Source organism: Enhydra lutris, unplaced genomic scaffold (genome assembly GCF_002288905.1).
Source record: "Enhydra lutris kenyoni isolate GAN:26980312 unplaced genomic scaffold, ASM228890v2 scaffoldscaffold5, whole genome shotgun sequence".
Classification (NCBI taxonomy): domain Eukaryota; kingdom Metazoa; phylum Chordata; class Mammalia; order Carnivora; family Mustelidae; genus Enhydra; species Enhydra lutris.
Window position 1 is genome coordinate 38,307,633 of NW_019154089.1, and position 22,948 is coordinate 38,330,580.

Sequence of the window (22,948 nt, forward strand, 5' to 3'; positions counted from 1 at the left end):
GATGAAGTTAAATATAACAGGGCAAGAAAGAGTGGGGGGGGCCTCTGCTTCATTCTGGGGTTGTTCCAAGACCACGTAGAGGCCCATGCACGAAGTTTTAAAATTCTAAATTAAGGAAAGTCAACATATCAACACGACTTTCAAACTAATTTTTAAATTATCAAGATCATACTTGAAGAGTGGAAGCATCAAATGTTAATCATTTCGACAAACACCAGGTCCCACTGATTGCTTTTAGTTTGAATCTCTGTACCACTATTTAACGAAACTTTTTTTGCTTCCCTTTCATATTTGTTCTTTCCACCCCTGGTTTTGATCAAAAGTCACACAGCCTTTCTCCAGTTCCTATTTTTTATTTAGAAGAACTGACCTGATACGTAATGTAATAACACAAATAAATACACTGCCAACTCAGGGAGATCTGCGGAACCAATGTTTTAGGATAACCTGCAGTTCCCTATAGTACTGTCATCATCAGTGGTGTTCTGAGCCTTCCTCCGGTTGAAGGTGTTTAATTCTTCAAACCTGGCATTGATGTAGCTCCTTTGCTTCTGAGCCTTTAACAGCATTTGAAGATAGTGTACTTGACAATATACCTCAAAATGTGGTCTGTATGCAAGTCTCTATCTCCTGAAATCTTAGTTTACAATTTAGTAAGTTCCACTGTTCTCTCCTGTAAATCAAATATAGCGTTCTTGTACACATTTTGGTCTCTGCTGCACCAGTATGTGACTTCACAATGGAGGCATTCTCCATTCTGTACGGAGAAGCCTATGGCCATCTAACTTCCAGTGGAGACTATCATCTGTCCAGTACATCCACTCCAACCACAATTGGGTTCCAAGGATTTGCGTAGGTCTGCGCTGAAGCTGCTCTAACAGTTTTCCGTGACGGTCTGTGTCTTCTGAAGTCCAGGTCCCTATGGCATCACCAATGAGTATGATGGCACTAAGGGAGAATAAAGCTAACAGACACCATCTGACCTCCTCTTCCTCCTCCAGTCCTAGCACCTGCTGGCTCTGCACTTCTGTCTTTGTATTTTGGAGGGTGGATGTCAGGGGAAAGAATTAACCGTAAGTTTCAAATGCCTAAAAGTACTCATGTGGAAATAAAAAGTATAAAGTTGTATATAACCATGTTTACTTCAAAAAGTCAGAAGATCAAAGGTAGAAACAAAGGTTTGGAATTCATCGGCGTATTCCATGATCGGAATTCATCGGAATATTCCATACTCCAATGATAACAAAGCTAGGAGACTGAAGGAACTTCTGTAGAGAAAACGTATAGAAAAAAACTGGGAGATCAAGGACCAAAGTAGAACAGAGGGGATACTGAAAGCAAAGGAATCTGAGCAGGCATGCCCAGTGAGACACAAGAAAAACAGTTTCGGAGATTCCAAGAGAAGAATTTTTCAGGAAGGTAGAAGTGGGCAACAATGACAAATGCTGCTCAGATGTCAAATATGACAAAAGTGGAGAAATGACCATTAGCATTCTCGGAGAGTCACTGGTGACTTTGCCAAGAGCCAAGATGGAGAGTTCTACAGAGAACACGTGAGGTGAAGACAACGCCTACAGATGATTCTTAGGTCAGGCCCTATAATATACGCAGAGCAATCCTAAAGGAATGTATGCTCTATACGCCCTATGCTTTCATGATGAAAGCAGGGACGTAATATCAGGGCACCCCATTTCCCAGTAATCACTGTGTCCAAGAGAATGAGTAAAGGGGCAATGAAAACAAGACAGCTTGAAGAGATTCCTTTTCTAGTTCTTAAGGGCCAACTGGGAAACTGGAAAACTTGGTAAGAAAACAACTTCCCTTCATACTCACTCCCCAAGAGAGGGCCATACAAGCCCAAGAGCACATGGGCTGGATACAGCAGGTGTTCCGTCAATACTGAAGAATGCACTGGTAATTACATAAGTGAAATTCAATAGGTATTTATTGGCTCATGTACTTATTTGGTGGGTGTTTGTGAAGACTTAATGATGAAAGGTGTCCAATGTCTAGCACATGACTGCTATTCATTTTTTTCAGTTCTAGAACATCCAAAAATGGTCCCCCAATGAAGTTCTATCTACCAATCTACTGGTCAGGAAGATATAAAGAGATGTTCCTTCACCCAAATCCTGAAAGTTAAATCAGAGGCCAGGCCTCTAAGGCTCATTGTACCCTGTACACCGTCTAAGGCTCACTGTACCCACTGGACACCGTTACAGAGTCTAGGGCCAAGAGGCATCACAAAGATAGCTTTGAAACAAGCCAGCAGATAGGCACATTTCATCCCCGCCCCCCCCCATTTGCCTTGTCAACCAGGTCCCCCATATGTAAAGTGACAAACTGCAATACGGGGAGAAGGAAACAGAACAGGGTCAGAGAAATACAATCCAAAGTAAAAATCACTTCTGTGTGGAGCTCACAAAAGCTCTGGGTTACCGTCGGCTGCAAACTGCTGCTCTCCCGGCTGCAGGTCTTGCCGGAAGTCGTTCTCCTCATCAGAGTCATCTGGGTGATGGTGATTGTTGTCATGGATGTTGGCATTATTCTGGGCATTGTTCTCATTGTCATTGTTGGAGTTCTGGTTGCTAACAAGGGCCGAGGAAACCCCAATTCCCGTGCCTGCACTCAGGCCGACTCGAGCGCAGCCCTAAGGCGAGAAGAAAGCACATGCGTATTCACTCTGGTTAGTATAGAACACTTCGTTTTTCATATTCCTCCGTTTCACCTTGATCTAAGAATATTTACAAAGCACTACTTTCACATATGCATCAAGCACCTCATTAGAGGTTCATAAGACTTCAAGCAAGATGCAGTGCTATTGGTCTGGATTTACAGATGATGAAATGCAGTGGAAAGAGATCTGGGTAAGAGACCGGTAGGTGCTAGAGCTGGGACTTGAAACCCAATAATCTGACCTCCAATCCTGAGCCTTCCCCGCTACACTGTACTGCTTGCACAGTGGGAATGTAACCATTAAGAACTGAAGGAGAGAGAAGATAATTAGCTGAAGCATTGTTTTTATTACAATGACAGCGAAAGTCTTATTAGTTAAGCAGTTTTATTTTTTTCTTTGAAGATTTTATTTATTTATTTGACAGAGAGAGAGAGATCACAAGTAGGCAGAAAGGCAGCCAGAGAGAGCGGGGGAAGCAGGCTCCCCACTGAGCAGAGAGCCCTATGTGGGGCTCGATCCCAGGCCCCTGAGATCATGACCTGAGCCGAAGGCAGATGTTTAACCCACTGAGCCACCCAGGCACCCTGGTTAAGCAGTTTTAAAATAACATTTCGTACAACTAGACAATCTCGGGTTTTCCAGGATTTTCATCTGCACAGAAGAGAGAAGAGCAAAGTAAAATGTGTCCAAAATGAATCCCTAATCCATATTTACATCTGAGGTTCTTAATTAGAGAATTAATCTCCCAACCAATTACTCTGAGTAATAAATTTTGACCTAGCTCAAATTTCCACCTTTGCTCGTATCTTACCTTCAGCTTACGGAACTGACAGAGACAGCTTTCCACTTACTTTTTCCTTTCCCTTCTCTGGAGACCCCTTACCAGAGCAAATGGTAAATTTGCACCATGCAAATTATAACCCGTATGCCTTCATTGGAGGATAGCAGTAAAAAGTCCAATTGTAACAATGTAAGGGCATATTATTAGGAAAAAAAATCACTGAGGTTTTGTTTTCCTCCTTGAGTATTAAAATAAACAATTCCCTCAAATGTGACTTACTTTGGGTGGTTCACGAAACATCTGGTCCAGTGAAATAAACTCGAGGCTGGGCAACAATTCAATAAACTGGCCAAAGGAGTCCAGCTTCAAAGCATGGCACCGCACTAAGTTGATATCGACCAATCGTGTCCATCTTGAGTGGTCTGTTGGGAGAAATGACATGGCCAGAGAGTTTAACTAACACTTTCTCCATTACAGATGAATTCTGCTTTAGGTCACAAAGATTTTCAAAACCTTTTCCTTTAAATAACTTTGATTTTATCTCATTATCTCAAAAACTTGATGACTAAATTATGATGTCTTCTTACCTAATTTCATTGGGAATTATTAACTTGAAACCAAGTGAACCTTGATCTAAATGTGATCCATTCAACAACCTACATGCCTATTCAACAATAGGACACTAAAGAAATGTTGGTGCATCCATTTAATAGAACATTATGCAGCTGTTAAAAAGAATGAAGGAAAATTGAGTAAGCTTGCTATGGAAAACTCTCCCAAATACTCGTAGTGTAAAAACCAAGCTTACAGGAGAGGGTATACCTGAAAAGGTCCTTTGGATATATAAATCATTTTTAAATGCTACACATGTATAGGCTGCAATATGCACAAAATAATCTGTCCAGAGAATATACAAGAAACTGTTGATGGTGGTTACCTTTGAGAAGAGGAGACTTTTCATTTTGTACCTTTCTGCACTGTTTGGTATTGTTTACCAAGTGCATGTATTACTTTTAGTTTTTAAGTGTTAACAGGAGTTCTGAGTGATGGGATTATAGGCCATTTTTTGTTTTCTTCTTTATACACTTCTGTATTTAAGAAAACAAACAAACCAAAAATCCAATAAATGTTATTTTTTAAAAGTGATCTATGCCTGCTACCACCTAAAGTTTGTATTTCCCAATAACTTCTTGGTGCAGCTGGGCTAGGGACAGAATTTCCACTTCCAGTAGGGGAGACATGGCCATTCTAATGAGTAATCTCAAGAGATGCTCCAGAGCCTGAGAAGAGGCTGGAGATGGGCTCTATAAGGAGCTACAGAAGCCCAAAGAGGCAACTCAGACAGGAAAGGAGGCTGTTGTGCAGAGGTCAGTGAGGGGGCTTGACTTGGTAAAGAGGATGTCACAATGAAAATTCTCTAGCTCGGAATTTACTTAAAGGTTTGTGAATTTAGGTATTTAAGAAGGGCCTTGAAAGAAACAAATAATAGCACTCTCTAGGGAAGGAAAAAGAACTCCCCATATAAGGAAACGTATCAAGTACAAAAGTCACACTCTATACACAAGGGGTCAGGTGGCGGGGGAGAGCTTAAAAAGCTTAAAATTTTAAGGCAAATGAAAATTTCACAAGTTAATGCTAAATATGTCACCTAACTAAAGTTTTGTTTGTTTTTTGTTTTTTTTTTAAATACATACCCACTTTGTCCTTTCAGATAATGTGCCATTTGAAGGTACTTCAGAGAAAACAAATGTAATATCCCAGGTAACAATTCCTAACCTTAATTTTATGTGCCTGGCTCAAAGAAGTATATATAAAAAAATCAGGGCAGTTGACTCCATAACCCAGACAGTGCCAATTTCTAGGCAGAGAACTTCAGGAGTTCAAAAAGGCACTGACAGAATACTTCCAACTTGGTTATCAAAGGTTCCCAGCACTTGTATGACCAATCTTATAAAATATCTACATTTTACGTTAGGAATACAATTCATACCACACACAGAAAACAAAAATATATATTCTTTTGATAGCAGGCAGACATAGCCATAGTTAAGCCTATGGTACCTGAGATCCAATTGTATGGGTTATGAAGATGGGGGCAATTATAAATTGCCAGGTATTTGATACAGGAAAAAACTTCATTGACTGCCTTCATCCCTATATCGGTGATGATACCAGGATTTTCTACGACATCAGCCAAGCCATACTTTACCAGATCTGCATTCGCCATTCTACCTAAAGAGAAATCAATTTAAAAAAAAAAGATTCTTAAATGTCATGGAATGTTGCTGATTCTTTATTTTAACATACAGTATATTACTCTCTATGATCGTTGTGTGTCATCGATCCATCATCAGGTTCAAGTCTGAATACAATTTTAGGTGCAAATGCCACTTATCTTGCAAAATAAAAACTTATATTAAAAGTCAAGGGAGAGCTAACAGAAACATTTTCAATTCTCTAGAAAAGGGAAAAAAAAGCAAAAATTCTTAAAGTAAGTAAACTGAGGGATATATTGCATTGGTTCACACTTACAGTGAAGTTTTAGCTTTAGCTTTTAAAAAGAAAAATAAGATCTTAAATATGTAATTCTCTTTAACGGTATCAGGATCATGTTTTTGGAGGCAGGTATGCCCAGGCATAGAAAAGAGTAAACTGGTAATTCAGAGTCATTCTTAGAACACATGGTATTGGTTAGTAAAGATGTGACCATCCCCAGAAAATGGAATTCTAACTCAAATACACCCACCCCCTCTGCCAATGAGCTTTAGTGCCCCCCATTGTGTAGGCACGTATGGGGATGGGGGTGGGGGATGGGTATCAGTAAAAGACAATCCTTGTCCTAAACTGTGGTGGTACTGGAAATCAACCTCATTCCTTGCCTGCTATCCTCATTTTCCCCCGGTTCCTGTCCTTACTCTCCAGGATGGTCTGCTTGACTACAAGCAACCTGAAGGAAAAGGGACTGTGTCCAGTTAGGTGACAGTCACATTTTCAATGACCAGCAGGGTGCTGGGGAGACAGGAACTTAATAAACATCTCTCACAGTTACTACCACCTGCCACCAAGTACAAAGAAAAAACACTGTTGCTCTGGTGAAGATGCCCCACACACATTACAGGGATTTAAAACAACTATTAACTCCAAACTCTTCCTATTTTACTCTCCACATAGTTTCAGTCTCTCACCTACAGTCCCCATTTTTGATATTTATTGTCCATTTTCTGCAGATTTACCTTAATCCGTCCTTTACAATTCGGCTGAGCCATTTTCTTTAGCCTGCTGAAAAACATTTTTCTTGCCCTTTGGACTTGAAATTTTTCTAAGGGTTGGGTTAATCTTGAACTGACCCTGTTTCTTGTCTGCATAAATGTTGTAATCTGACATAACATATCCATCATACATTCATTCCTTTTGAGACCACCACCTTTTTCCAGCTCTTGGGTTCTCCTTGATTGTCACGTTCCCTCAAGAACTCTGATGACATCACCTAGAACACATTTCTGTTTCTTTTTCTTTAGCCCACAGATCAGCTAAAAGTAAAAGAGTAAAAGCTACCATTTACTAAATGCTTTCTAAGGGTCAGAGATTGTATGATAACAGTGGTTTTATTACGGACGACTCCAAACCACCCACGGAAAAAATGGCAAGTGGTCTTATCTCTACTTAACAAATGGGAAACCATGGACTTAAGAAGTAACTTGCCCAAGGTCCCATCATTTGTTAGAGGCAGGTCTCAATTCCATCTCTCCCTCGTCTCCAAAGCCCCAGCACTAAAAACAACACTGCTCTGGCTTTTAACGAGTTTTACATCCCTATCACCTTCAAATAAAACTCTGCTATCATAAATCTATGAAAGGAAAAACCCCCTGTAAGTATTCACCTTTGGAACACTTTTCTTCTACCCTTAACACACAGCATCTGCTTTTCAGCACATCCATTTCCCCAATATGGCCCTGTCATTTTTCCCATAAATGTATGCGGCACAAAGGTGATGTTTCTATTGGTATTTGGCCAAGTCTTCGTAACAAAACAGAGATCCAAGTTCTGCTAGAGGTGATGCTACCCCTACCCTCAGGAGAGGCACTTCAAAATCTAAATTACTGCGAAGAGTGAGATTAAGTAGCAAAGTATGAGCAGTGACCACGCGTTCCTCCCTGGATGCTGCTAGAGGCACCTGGCGCCTACAGTGATAGATAATCCTGGGCTGTCTTTGGAGGGTCGGAGGCAAATATGTATCTGGAGAAATGGATGAACTGCAGCAAATATGAAAACAAGAAATGTTTATGAAAAGGTCAAGACAGAGATTTCAATATGAAAGACACTATGAAACATGCTGAAAAGCATAACGTAGCAGTAGTCAAAAGATAAAGTGCTTTTCTACGGAATGTGTCTTTCAGGGAAAGAGACACAACTGGGAAATAGCTGGTTATAAAGATAACCCTCAAAAGACAATCTTTCAGTGGGCCTAAATGTGGCCATCTTGAAAATACAAAATTTGTCAAGTTTTGAGCTTTGGGGAAGAGGAAAAAATAAAATTGCAGAAAGCTAAAAATTTTGCTGGGTTACACAGAAGGTACTGTAGAAACAAAACAGAGAATGTAAGCAACCTCATTCAAAACCAGAAAAGCCTGGTATCAAATACATTAATTTTATATGAAATGACTATACTAGGTTAGCATTTTAAAGCTATGTTGGTGAAAAGCCAATCTTTTTCAAAGTTATACAATGAAAAATAATTCCCATTAAACTGGCAAAAAGATAATGATTTGATTTCTTAATCCTTCACATGTAGTAATGAGCACTGCAACAAAGAAAAAGCAAACAAAACAACAGAGATGTCTACTAAAAATGAAAAAGGACAACAGTCACTTGTTTGACCTAGACTGTCCTGACCAGAGGAATCAAGTCTTGTGTTCTTTCAGGTGCAAACTAGATCCTAAGAAAAAATGCCATCTGCTATGACAGTGAGTTTAAGAAAGACTTGTTAGAAATAACACGGGGAAGAAACAATTCTTGCAAAAAATAAAAACATGCTGACGGTGGAAATGCTCTTGCATGTCTGATTAATGTCATGTAGGAAAAAAGCTTGAATAATGAATTGACATGCATTCAAACCCAAAGGAATGAGTTCCCAATTGTAAATACATTCCAGAAAATGCTGTCAACAAGCCTTCCAACAGCAATCATCATCAAATGAATACTGACCATCATGTGCTCACACTATCTGGGAAATCCAGAACCCCCAGCGGGCTTATTATGGAAATGAAGAGCATGGACAGGGAATGGGACCTCATCTGAGAGGACCATCAAAAGCTTCAAGAAGTGTGGCAGATCAAATTCAACAAATGGAACCAAGGATGACATTCTGTGAAAAAAATGAAGCAGAATGGGAAAGAAACTTGGGCAGTAAAATGAAGACAATATCAAATGTAGGTAAGGACTTTTTTTTTTTTTTTTTTGCATACTGTTAATCATTATATTTTCTATAATACGCTAAGTCAGAGGCAATACGGGGGGGAAAAATCACTGACACTTCAAGTTTAAATTAAAAGTTCCTTTTTCAAGAAGGCAGAGCCCCTAAGACTTTAAGCTGTCTTATATTCAAGAAAACATCACACATCTCAATTCAAGTTTCAGTTTGTCAAATAAGTTCCCTACAGCAATTCTAGGGAATAAAATGGTTGATTGAGTCTTACTCTGCAGCAAAAACTCATCTACATATCCCAGATGAAGTGTTTCAAACTGGGGGAACTCCAGCTCTGCCATCTTTAGGGCAGAAAAGACGCCATCTTTGGTTAGGGAAGGCTGGATCCGAACTTCATGTAACCTATGGAAAAGAAAAATATCAGAGTAAAATAAAAAACATCAGAATCAAAGGTTCTTCCTAGCATAAGGCTCCGAAAGAAATTCACCTTACTGAGATGTCACATGCAAACAACTTTCCTCTACTAAAAAACATTAGAGATGTTTCCTGTAAAGGAGCATTTTGTTAAGTGTGGACATGTCTTAGGTGGTACACTGCAGTTACATTAACAGCAAGTTACACAGTAAGAATCATATATCCTTTCTAATGTTTGCTTAAACCTGATTAAGTCGGGGCGCCTGGGTGGCTCAGTGGGTTAAGCCTCTGCCTTCGGCTCAGGTCATGATCCCAGGATCCTGGGATCGAGCCCCGCATCGGGCTCTCTGCTCAGCAGGAAGCCTGCTTCCCCTCCTCTCTCTCTCTCTCTCTGCCTGCCTCTCTGCCTACTTGTGATCTCTCTCTCTGTCGAATAAATAAATAAAATATTAAAAAAAAAAAACAAAAAACCTGATTAAGTCCAAGTCAGAATCTGCATCTGGTGCTGATTATTCAACATCTTTTTTTATGCTGCTGTTAAAAGTGCCATTTTAACAAAGATCATAGTTCCGTAACAGGTAAGAATACCTACTTGCTAAAACTTAGAAACAGTTTTATTTATACTCATAACATTCTTTTCAAGGAAAGCAAGAGTTTTGGAACTGAAAAGAAATGGTTAACTAGGAGTGCCTGGGTAGCTCAGTGGGTTAAAGCCTCTGCCTTCAGCTCGGGTCATGGTCCCAGGGTCCTGGGATCGAGCCCCACATCGGGCTCCCTGTTCAGAAGGAAGCCTGCCTCCCCCTCTCTGTCTGCCTACCTCTCTGCCTGCTTGTGATCTCTGTCTGTCAAGTAAATAAATAAAATCTTAAAAAAAAAAAAAAAGAAATGGTTAACTCAATCTTATATATAAAATATAAAAGCAGAGGTAGACCTTTGATCTGCAGGACACCATAAACATGGCATAAACTGATATAAAGGTATTATATTAAAAATATAAAGGTGTTACAAGGTCAGGATTCTTAAAAAGCTGACTTAAAATACTGATTTCTGAATAGCAAACAGTGTCACCAACTAGCTAAAATAATTCCAAAAATCAGAGAAGGTTGAAAGAATGGTTCCCAAGAGAGCTGCAGATACCAGTGCATCAGTGCTGACTTCTAGTGGACCTCCAGAATGTTGACTGCTTTTCTCTGATGAGACCACACCCCTGCAAGAGCTTGATGGGTGTGGAGGGCAGTTCAGCTGTCATCAGTTGTAAAAGAAGACTACCACTACCAAGTGATGCTCTAATGCTATTTAAACAACTCCTTTATATTTCACATCTAGACAAGGCATAATCAAACTTCCTACACACATTCCCCCAATCTTTACAAAACAGGAAAAAACACTACTCTAAGACAAAAGACAACATGAAGAAGAAACATACCTACGAGCAGCAGTGATAATGAGGTAACCAAGATCTACTTCAAGAGCATTTTTGCAAGCTCCCAAAACGATAGTATGCAAATTTCTAAAACCACCTAGTTAAAGGAGAAAAGGAACAAAAACAGTATTTCCTTCGACCACAGCACTTTTAGTAAAGTATTTATATGCATTTTAGATGACATTTATCTGGTTAAAAGTAAATCTAAATTTGTTTTTCCATTCAAATTAGTAACTCAAAATGAATTGCAACGACCAGTCATTTCCTAAGAAGAGATGAAAACAGACACTGTCTTCCTGAAGAGGCATTCTGATCGTGTTGGAAGATTACTCCAAATTATTGAGACTGTTAAAAGAAAGGATTTTCAGGAAGCTAGTTCATAAGGGACCTGTAAAGAAGGGATCCTGACATTTTCTAGCCCAAGTCTGAGCCTCCAATGTATCACTGGGAACAAGACCACCACTCCTTTAACTTCAGCTGTTTTATGTTTTCGAAACTTGTAAATACAGAGCAAAAACAGTATGCAAATTATTAATGTATACAGTACAGTGAATTTTCACAAGATTGACTTTAAACTTTTATGAAGAGAATCACACAATATGTACTTTTGTGTCTGGCTCCTTCTGCTGAAATTTCTGTTTAGCAGATTCACCCAGACCGCTGCAGACAGTGGCAGTTCATTCACTCTCATTGCTCTGTAATATTCCCTTGCACAAATATGTCACGTGTGAATCACCCATGCTGCTGCTGCTGGGTATTTGGGCTGGTCCATCGGGAGGCTATTATGAACAGTGCTACTATGAACAATTTGGGGCATTGTCTCCTGGTGAAGATATGTATGCATTTCTATTGGCTTTAAAACCAGGGAGGCAAAAAATAAATAAATAAATAAAACCAGGAAGGCCGCTGTTGCTATGCACAGACACTACCAAACAATATTTCAAGGGAATATATCAATTTATACTCAGCCCCAGCAGTGTATGAAAGCCCTGTAAGTCTCTTTCCTATCAGTCATACTTAGGCATAGTCATTTTAGTGCTTGTGTATCACACTGTGGTTTTATTTTGCATTCCCCTAATGATTAAGGGCATTTCTCATTTTTTCATGTCTATGAACCATTTGGTTATCCCCTTTTGTGAAGTCTTTTGTATTCTGGTTGTATCTCTGTTTTTCTTACTGGGTTGTCTGCCTTTTTCTCATTAATTTTAGTAGTACTTCATATACTCTAGACACAAGTCCTTCATTTGATACCTGTATTGCAAATAGATTCTCACACTCTGAAGCTTTGCTTTTCATTCTTAATCATGCCTTTTGATGAACAGAAAAAAATTTTTAATATAGTATAGTTTATCAATTTTTTGTTTATGGTAAGTATTTTTTGGTATCCTGTTTAATAAATCTCTGCCTACCTAAGGTTAAAAAGACATTCTCTTTTTTTTTTTTTTAATGAATGTTTTGTTTTTCACATTTGGATCTATGATTCATTTGGAATTAACTTTTGTGTGAGGTAAAACTGACTCCTTAATTAAAATATAAGGCAGAGTCATTCTTAAATGCTCATAAGGGAGAAAAGTCTGTTTTTCTTTCAGGACATTTATACAAACTCTTCACTTTTGGCATCTGTAGTCTTCTCTCTAATGAATGGCTCCACTGTGGTCTTCTTATTCCCTCTCTGACTTTTTCCTGTTAGCTACAGCCATGAACAATAAAAAGAAAGCTGTTGACCCTGATGGAGCCTGCTCCTTCCCCTTCACAATTTAAGTGTACTTCCACCAAACTTGACAGAATGCCTAAAAATGCCATGCTTACTCATATTTTAATAGTATTAATAACATCAACTTATATATACCAACAGTACTTAATGATACTCTACTTGTATTCTGAATATACAAAGTTAGATTTTTGTTTTCAACTGTTAGTTATCTACCTTGCTAAATTCTGTGGTATCTGTGTTGCAATGAGATGTTTAACGTGGAGCACGTTGTTACATATCATTATTTAAAATATAATTAAAGGACCTAGAGAGTAAAATATACTTTCCTTTTAAAAGCCATCATCTGAGATGAAGCTAATATCCAAGAGTAAACATGAAAGCACTGATGTACCTTAAAGTATTAGACAAACGTGAGACATTATCATTACTAATCCCTTAGTTCTTTTGTAGACCTAAAATGTCCAAGTCAAAAACCATCTCTTTTCACCAACAGACTCTAGAAATCCCTGTTAATATTTCTCAGAAAAATTCCAAATATAACAGCTGTCTGGTTAACTAAGTAATACGGATTAATAAGCCAGAAAACGTGCTTTAACACTCTACTATTTATTTTGAGAAGGCTTAGCACTGCATAAAAAGAAAATGAGTACTAGTCCATGCTCACGGTTACTTACTGTCCATCAAATGCACCAGACAGGGTAATTACTAACAAGCAATTTCTTTTAAAAAGACTCACAAATAAAAGCATAGTAATTTTTAAAACTGATTTGTAAAGTTTTCAGTAACTAAAGAAAAATGAATACCTGATCTCCAACTGTCTTCAACCACGTGTTGGATAAGACCTCCAAGGAAAGGGACTCGAACCATTTCCAAATGTTCCAAGTTTCGGGCAGATGCTAAGCCTGTTACTAAAGGGACATACTTCAAGGAGTTTGTGGGCCCTAGGGGAGTAAAAAATACTTCAATGGAACAATGTAAATTTATTTAAAAGTGAATTTTCAAACCAGCAGCTGAAATAACTTACAAATTCTATGTGCAAAACTGAGAGCCAAGTAGGTAACTCTCTATAATTTTTATCTATTAGAACGTATTAGCCTGATAAAGATGTATTTATTTATTCAGCGTAAGGATTTTTTAGTAATGCTGGAGGAATGTTTAGTATTTTCTGTAAATCCCCTGAAGTTTCAATAGCTATGAGTTCAAAATAACTAAAGGGAGAAAGCCGAGTTGAGGATGTGGTCCTTCACCCAAGTAAAGAGCTGGATCATAAATACCTCTCTCTGGGAGCAGTGCCAGAGGAGGGGATATGGAAGATTACAAGACACAGGCCTATCTACCACAGAGCTTGCAAAAGACATGGAGATAAAACTGAATAATCTAAGAATACAAAGGCATGACATATCTACTATAAAAATAGTATCTGTTGTACTACATAAAGAAGAAGAGAATAAGAGAAGAGGAAGGAAGTGTATACCTTAGGACAAGGGAACAGTAACACAGTGTAAAGACAGACACTGAGGTAAAGGCTTGCAGAATGGCAGAGGGGACAGTGAATAGGCAAGCCTGACAATAAAAGAAGGTACATCTTGGTAATGACTCAGAAAAAAGATATCGAGAGGGGGCCCCAGCTATTAAGAGCTTTAAAGCAGAATAGTTCCCACTTGACATTCTAGGGCAACAGAGACACTGAAGGTTTCTGAACAGAAAGGCAGTACCATAAAGCAGTGCTTTCTGCTTTACGAGATCATAGTGTGACATAACCAGAAATCAGACAGAGATCCATTATAACAATCCTACAGAAAGTAAAAAGTGAGGGGGGCCTGGGTGGCTCAGTCAGAGCCTCTGCCTTCAGCTCAGGTCATGACCTCAGGGTCCTGGGATCGAGACTTGCATTGGGCTCCCTGCTTAGTGGGGAGCCTGCTCCCTCTCCTGCTCCCCCTGCCTGCCTGTACTCCCTCTCTCTCTGTCAAATAAATAAATAAAACCTTTTAAAAAGTTAAAAAAATAAGAAAGTAAAAAGTACCTGTAAAAAATATGTAGACACTGTGATGCTTCCCCCCCTCCCCACTAAGGGTAAAACACAAATCATGAGTCAACTGACCTTAAACCAAAAAGTACATTTATTTTCACAAGGTGAATAAATTACTGAACATAAACGATAATAATGTAATTCCATTTACAAACATAGCTATAGAGTTTGCTTTAGGATATTTTTAGAATAGCATAGGTATAATTCTACCATAACTATGTGCCATTACCTGCACAGTTCCTCATGACGAAAGTTCGTAAACTAATGCAAAGAAAGTCTTTGAACGGCTGTGGTTTAGTGAGTCTTACCCACTTCATATAAAGGTGCCTTAGCATCGGGATACAAGGAATTTCAGGAACATTCACCCCTAAAAACATACACGGAAAAACAAAAATCACGAAAAAACTCTGTATTCTGCATAAAAGTGCAACAGTCTACTTTTCAAGTTGACAATTTGTCCTTCATGGAGATTTTCACCAGAAGAATTACCTAATTAAAGTCCATCAAGTTTGGCTTATTTAAAACAGGCTTGTAATGAACAATCTGAACAAACCATGAACACTCTACTTTGTTAGTTCTTTAGAAAAGGCATATGGAGATGGGATCTTAAAAGTATTTCCACGATTTATACACATGAATCTTTCTCATAACTCTGCAACTCTTTCAGGATACATACATACACCAGCAGATATAAAATGAAAACAGGTTCCTGAAAACAAAATTATGCGGAAGGAATACACAAAAGTACTATTTGATTACCAACGCCCACTGTCCCACCAGTGAGAAAACTAAAACATGGGCAGGATAGCTGGCTTCAAATACCATAATACCCAGAGACAGAGATTAAAGCTATTTCTACAAATGAATGAACCTTAACGATTTGTAAATGCGTAGGAGAAGCCAGTCAGCATGACTCTGAGAAAGTGAGAAACCCATCAGTCATATATTTTAATATTTCAAACTGATGAAGGTATTTTATCCTTCAGACCCATAAGTGACTTAACACTATGAGTCATACCTGCAGAGGACACTGAGAGAAAGGGATGTAAAGTGGAAGGAAAAGTCAGGAGACAAGAAAAAAGATAGGTAACTTGTAAGTTCTAAAAGGAAGAAAGCAGATCAAGGAACCTGCCCAACAGTTAGCCACCACAGCCTCATGAAAAGCCAAGGAAGTGACACAAATATCTGAGAGAAATTCCAAGGACCCAGTGTGATGGCATTTAACAAGGAGCAGCTGGCAAAAAAAAAAAAAAAAAAGTTTTTTTTTTTAACAAGGAGCAGCTGGCAAAAAACCAGTTTAATACAAGTTCAAATTGAAGTTGGTAGAAGCCCTGATAGCAAGGGGACTAGAGAAAGCAAACTAGCAGAGCCCCTGAATGACTGGGTCTTGAGAAGCTAAATTCTGCAGGATGCTCCTACTACAAGGAGTATCCCTTAACCTGCCCCTTCCCAAAAAGCAGCGACCTTTCGCCTAGAACTACGCATATACCCTGTATGGCAGCTGATGGGAAGTAAAATTGAGGTTGAGACCAAAGGAAGAAAGGCAGAGGCAAAGAAGTATAGACTAAGACTAAAGATGCAGAACTCAAAAATGTACACTTAGCATCCACCATGATAGTGTTAATTCTGATTAGCAAATTCAGAGTAGAAAGAGTGAGACAGATCCACCAGACAAGGAAGCTCTAGTTTATGCTCAATCCACATTTTGCTTCAAACCCATTCTATAAACAAAGGACACAATTACCGTCTTCCCAGCATGTGCACTAATTTACTATACACATTTACAACACCATCACAGTGTTAAACTGTTGAATTACTCAAATGAATGAATGCATTTCAACAAAATTTACCAACAGCTTGTACCTGCAATGAACAATGACAGGAATCATGGGATATAAAGATATAAAAACACTGACTTTAGACCTTATATTGTAAATTTCAGATACTACACTAACTTTATTATCTAAAAATCCAGTCTCAAACTAGATTATCAAATGCCTAATCACAATCATCCCTTGAGCATGTAAATAAAAGGGGGCTAGAGAGCATTCTTCTTCTGCCATAACTGTGCACATAAGCCCCAATTAAGACCCACTCCTTACCATCCTGCTGCACTCCCTATACCACCTGACCCAGTTTCAGAAATTTCTAGTCCTTAAGACCATCACCAATGCCCAGAATGCTTAGAACAGAGCAGATACTCAACAGATATTTAAATAAAATATGTAATAAATAAATATTATAAGTCAGACTACAGTAACAGGAGTCCTCCCAAAACCCTTTCAATAATGTAAGTCAGAGGTGGCAAATTAAATTTGAGAAAATATCTGCCCTTATTATCTACCTAGGTAGAAATTATTGGGACACAGACTATTTGCATGGAGAATGTACGCCACAATCACTGCAAATAAGGGGCCTTCGGAAAAAGAACACCCCATTTCCCATTTCTCAGAGAAAAAGAAAAGTAGCAGATTTTTTTCTGGTTTGAACATAGGGGAATGTTCTGCTTGGAGAAGATACAAGTAAACTGAGAGCTATTTGGCTTTTTATTCCTTAGTGTTCTAGAGCTGAGCCGTGTAATAAAGTAGCCACTACTGCATGTGGCTGATAAATGAACCTAAGATAAAAATTCAGTTCCTCTGTTTCACTAGCCACAGAGGGAACCACACGGGAGAGTACAAAACCGTGACACTTGCATCACCACAGAAAGTCACACTGGAGAACTCTTCTCTGAAGGGTCAAACCAGGACCAAAAGGGCAAAGAACAAGGGCAGAATTCCCGCTCCGTGAAATCAAACAAAACAAAGCAAACCACACCACACCCTAGTAACTTCAAAACTACTCAGATGGTTTTCAAAAACAGAACAGACTGGTTGTGAAGCAGTTATTTCTCTAACCCTCCAGCCCATATCTAGGACTCCTTAATGGGAAATATAAATTTGTATACACGTCTCACAAGCATTTCTCTGGCCATCATCAATCAACAAAGCTATTTCTAAAATTCTCATTACTCCCTCTCAGTGACTATTCAGTTATAAAACAGTTTGAGGTGTCGCAGGTGACCCAAGAAACATGTACTTACCAACTAAATGTAAAGTCTGAATTTTGGCTCCTATAGGAATTTTCAGTTTATTTTCAGGAGGAATTGGAAATGCTCCATTACGATTACGAAATTTCCCCAAAATATGAACATGTGGCATATATGTCCAAATAGATTCTACCAATTCCAAATGAGAAGTTTCTACACCCTAGAAAATAATGCCAAGCAAGCATAAGAAAGGCTATTAATTTGTATCCAAAGCTTCTATTTCTGTATCTAAGATGCTAAGTATGCAATGGAATTTAAAAGTCTGTTATGGATGAAATCTGCATGTGAGTGAGCATATTTGTTCATTCTTTGATTTATTATTTCATCAATTAGTTGATACCAAATATTCAACTAGGTACACTCACCACTAAGTTTGGGCATGCCTGCAAAGCTTCTAGAACGCCTGGAATGCTAAAAGCCTCATGGCCCCGTACCCTTCGCCTCTCAAGGTATCTAGGGTGAAGGCCATAAAGCTGTTCGACATCTGGCATCTTCTTCAATAGTGTTAGAAAACTGGAATCTGTGAAGCCTGAGAAATTCAGAAGCATTTAGAGGCAAGTTCATCTTTGGGTTCATGAACATTTTATTAGGCGCTTGTCATTTCTGTCAAAAGTTAACAACAAAAGGTTTCCTTTTTAAAGTTTCTTAAGACTAACACTATGGCTGAACAAATGATTAAACAGATAATATATTTCTTTAGTAATAGAGGAAGTGTTTCAGAAACCCCACTTATCCTGAATTAATATTTTACAGAGCTGAGGCTTTTAATTTATGATTGCCTTTTTGTTGCTGCTGCTCTTAAGGCACAGAAATCTTCAATGGGACAACACACATTTAACCTGGATAACTCGCACCTATTACTGGATTGCTAGGTGAGGACGGACCACCTATCTGATTAGCTCTCTGGTCCAGAGAACCTCTAGGGCTCTGCAGGGCACACAACTAAAAAAGGGGAAAGATATAATTCTCACCTTTAGGAAGTTCACAGTTCTAACCAAAATCCCTTCTCAAAATAGGTTCTCTTGTTCTACCCATTTCTTAATAATTACTTTATCCTGTGTTTAACCACCACTCCCTGGACATTTCAGAGAGCTCATTCTTCTGAAAAAAATCAAGTTAGCTAAGAGAACATAAGTGAACCAAACTGAAGGAATACTGAGCTGACACAAAGCTGTTTATCTGGGAGGCTGACCGTGTTCCATGCACCAGATGGGAATGGAGAGGCACGTTACTTTCACACCAGGAGTTTTGGTGAGATAAGCAGGAAGACAAGTTTCACACAGTTGATACTTTATTATCTGGGGTGTTTTGTCTTTAACGGAGGCTGTCAGAAATCCAATTGTCTGCCCACTAATGACAAAAATATTAACTCTCAAGAATGTAAGTGAAGCCCCAAATCAAGTCTTAACATACTAAAGTTTTCAAGTTGTTCTATTTGCACAGGGCTGGTCGAGATGACTGTAATAACCTTAGAATCACAAAACTGAAAAGAAGAGACCTCAAAGATCACTTGGTCTGATTATACTAAGAGTTCTTATTATCACTGTGTAGAGTAACCTTCACTAACAGAGCCACTCAACATGCTAACAATTCTATGTTTTTTCATCTATTCTCCCAACCCAATGAAAAAGATAATCACTGCACTTAGGAATGCAAAAAAAAAAGCTTGGAGGAATTTAAAAGCTACTGTGTGAGTAGCCAGAGTTCAAAACCGAGTCTGACCACTGCCAATGTCCCTCTTTTGTCATACACTACACGTTGCCTCCCATTGAAAAATGGGTATAGTTCCACCTTCTTTATTGAGATTGTGTGAAAACCCAAAGAGATCACATATATAAACCATAAGGTACTACATAAAAACCTTAGTTATTATTATTACTATGTAAAAACCTTAGTTGTTGTTATTATTATTATTATATAGAGAATTATTATTATTATTATATAGAGAATCAGGGCTTAAACTCCAAGTTAAACTACTGCCAGAGTGGCATTAGTAAGCACGGTTCATGAGATCTTATTCTAGGCTAGAGACTGCCTTGATCCTCTTTTACATTCATTGCAGGGATGGGAAGCCTTGGGCTCACAGGTACTTATCGCAGTCTGAAAGACGTCAGCAATGTGCAGACAGATTCTTCTCTAATTTGATAAGAGGCAGAAGTGTTAAGGCTAAGGCTGCATCACATGGGAGCTCTGCTATCCTGCCTCTTTGCACAGTGCATTAATCCCATCGCCAGAATTCCTGCTGGTCTAACCTCTATGAAAGCAAATCTAATCTAAGGATTGATGGTCATTTTCACACTGTCATTTTTTTTTCTTTCCTGCTATAAATGAGCACTCTCTGGAATAAAAGGAGTCCTTTTCCCTTAGGATGGTTTCTTTGAAGTATTTGAAGACGACCGTAGTTAGCCTTCCACCAAGCTAAGTTCTACCCTCAGGTCTTTGCAACGTTCTTCACAAAAAGGTATATATACTGATAACTAAGAGGCCAACTGATAACAGTTACCAGTTGACTGATGACCCTTTCCAAAGGCTATACCACCCAAACTGTAAAAATATTCCAGTACCGCAGAGTCTATCCGGTTCCACTTCACTTCTGCCAAGGCTCCCCCCACCACCACCACCCTCATCCCATTTTCAAAATATCAGGATCTGGACAATGCTGATAAAATGTCATTAAACAAGACATTCAAAATTGGTATACAACAATAACTAAAAGTCACTAGTTAACAGATTGGTGTTAACTAAAAACAAGCCTTGATTGGCCCTTCATTTTAATTCTTCCCTTTCAGGTGTATTCTGTTTAACAAAGTCATCAGCGTTCTTTTCTGGTCTCTTTACCTGAGATCCACTTGTGTGCTTAGGCTACTAACTCTGAATTCTTCACCTACAAGACCAATGCCTTATTTGAGAATCTCTTAAGACCTTGTACAGCCTTCCAAAAGTGCTAAAGAAATGAAAGTGACAGAAATGCAATTTCTGTGGCTTGCTAGAGCAGCTCTACACAAATTGATTAATATCTGTTTAACTGGAGGATGCCATTAAGGGGTACAGGGAACCTATGAAAACCTGCATCATGGAACGAAGGCCACTTTGTCTAATATAATAGACGTATGTTAAGTTCTCCGGAGCTACATGTGTGGAACGGGCTGATGTAGTCCCTTAAGGAACAAAACCAGTAAAGCCTCAGGCAAAACACATTTTCTCAACCCAAATGAACCTAACTAATTTAGATAAATTCTGCCTTCCTACCTACAAAGTGACTTATATTGCCTATCTTAAAAACAAGTAATGTTTGGTGGGAATATTATGAGGTTCCAGTAGGACTCTAGGGTACCTTGTAGGCTAGATCCACTTACCACTTGGCATGTATTCCCACCACCGCCCTGCACAGAGATCCACAACCCTCACCACTCTCAGATATAGGGTCACTGCTTCTTTTAGCTTCCTGGAGAGACATTCCATACACATGATATCCTGCAGAGGGAGGTACCTTTGTGAGAGAAAGAAACTCATATTTATCAAGTGGTAAGTACTTCCTCTCACCAACAGGTTACTTTTTGTCCTTCCATTCTCCTACTCCTTGAATGAAATAAGACCTTAAGAATATTTGCAGGGTTTTAAGATTAACATGCACATAAAGCTTTTCACTAAAAACAGATGAGTCAGCAAATACTCAAGCATCCAAATAAATACTGCGTTCTCTCCATAAGATATTTGCTAAAACCTGCTTTTCTCCTTTTAAGCTTTTACAAAGAAAATCTCAAGAAAAAAAAAAAAAGGAAGTAAAAGGGTCTCAGTGAATTTCAAGGCCTGATGATAAGGGAACCTGAGAAAGAGAGAACTAATCAGTTTAAACACGGCCAATATAATTTTATAGCTTTTACAGAAATCATTTCCTGTAGTAGCTAAAAAAAATTCCTTTCTGCTTCCTCAACACACCCAGAAACTCTATCTTCTCCATCAACATACATGTACCAAGTTTATAGTATATAATTTTTTCCCTAGATCTTTTTACCGTTTAGATCACACACAAGTATTGCACAAGCATTAAATGAAAACACCTCATTTCAACTACAATTTCCTCTTTTCCAACTCTCCATTATCTCTTCCTTCTTGAAACTTTTCAACTAACCTGTACTTTTGTTGTTTCCAATAAAAGCAATATATTTCGAAAGATCAGAAAATCTCACCTCTCTCTCTCTTCCTGAACACTCCTCCATACACAACTAAATTTAAAAAAAAAAGAGTAAAAACTACCCTTGACTAAGCTTGTATTGTATCACAGACACTGTACTATAGTCACTATTTCACAACTTCACCAAGTAGGTGGTTCTTTATTTGCCCTCCCCCAATCCATTTTCTTTCTTTCTTTCTTCTCTGCTAGGCTGTGTTCCCTGCCCTTCCAGCTATCGGGTGATTTAGGCCAACACATACCACGGGCAAAGGCTTTCTGCTATTCCTAGTCTCCTAGGTGAATCCTTTAGCACTCCTTATTAGCTCCCTTAACCCCATCTAAACCTCTATAAATAGTCCCTTCATTAAATGATCTTCAAATTCCAGTCAAGTGTAAATAACTTGTTCCCTGCTAGAACCCTCACTGACATAGCAAGTGCTATTTACAAGTAGTGAAATCAGCTCAAAAAAGTTAACCTGCAGAAAATCATCAGCTAGAAAGAGGAAGGAAGAGCAAGGATGTCAACACAGGTCTGACTCTAATTCCTAAAAACTAAGCTAATTCTAAAAGAAAAGTCCAAGTATGCCTGCTGAGCATTTCTGCTCCATGTTTGCTACCTCTGGACACTCTCTCTTCCCCTTCAAACTATTTAAAGAGAATAAAATAAAATGTAATTTTCTACAAAAAAAAGCATTATTGCTAACTTAATTTACAGTCTCCATAACTCAGATATAAGTAGGATAATTTCCAGAAATTATAAACATTTTATAAACAACGAAAAACAGTCGATTTGTTTTCTGAATCAACTTATACACTGAAGTCTTTTTTCCTCAAATCACTGACTGTTATCCAAAGTATATGCCTGAGTAAATATACTCCCTCTAAATCCAAACAGATCATAGTCTCATGAAGATGATCTTACCTCATATTTGCCCTGAGGAAAAGAAATGTATTTTTTTCTTCAAAGATATATAATCGAAAAGTTGTAGGCATTTCAAATACATTTTTAAAAAGATGTGACACTAGATTCCTTCCATTTGAATGTTCTGCTTAAATTGCAAAATATTATCATATCCACTCTCAACTTAAAATATGGTCCAATTTGTTTATAATATGCCTTCCTATTATTCAAATACCTAACATACATCCCTAGGAACAATTTTACATATGATTTCTTCCCGGATTTTAACAGCTTTATTGTTTAATTCATTGATGCATTTAGG

At 38.4% G+C, this 22,948-nt stretch overlaps 1 protein-coding gene across 2 annotated transcripts in view; it reads right to left on the minus strand.

Moving 5' to 3' along the window:
• The window catches only part of LOC111140877 (F-box protein 38), a 54,806-nt gene that overhangs the window by 21,491 nt on the left and 10,367 nt on the right, over positions 1–22,948 (minus strand). For both annotated transcript variants that reach the window (XM_022493115.1, XM_022493116.1), the window contains exons 3-12: positions 20,908–21,041; positions 17,917–18,080; positions 17,546–17,711; positions 14,693–14,830; positions 13,238–13,375; positions 10,724–10,817; positions 9,155–9,285; positions 5,520–5,690; positions 3,738–3,880; positions 2,440–2,650 (exon numbers count right to left, since the gene is read on the minus strand). In XM_022493115.1, the coding sequence (XP_022348823.1) occupies positions 2,440–2,650; positions 3,738–3,880; positions 5,520–5,690; positions 9,155–9,285; positions 10,724–10,817; positions 13,238–13,375; positions 14,693–14,830; positions 17,546–17,711; positions 17,917–18,080; positions 20,908–21,041 (1,490 nt within the window). The remainder of the gene's footprint in view (positions 1–2,439; positions 2,651–3,737; positions 3,881–5,519; positions 5,691–9,154; positions 9,286–10,723; positions 10,818–13,237; positions 13,376–14,692; positions 14,831–17,545; positions 17,712–17,916; positions 18,081–20,907; positions 21,042–22,948) is intronic.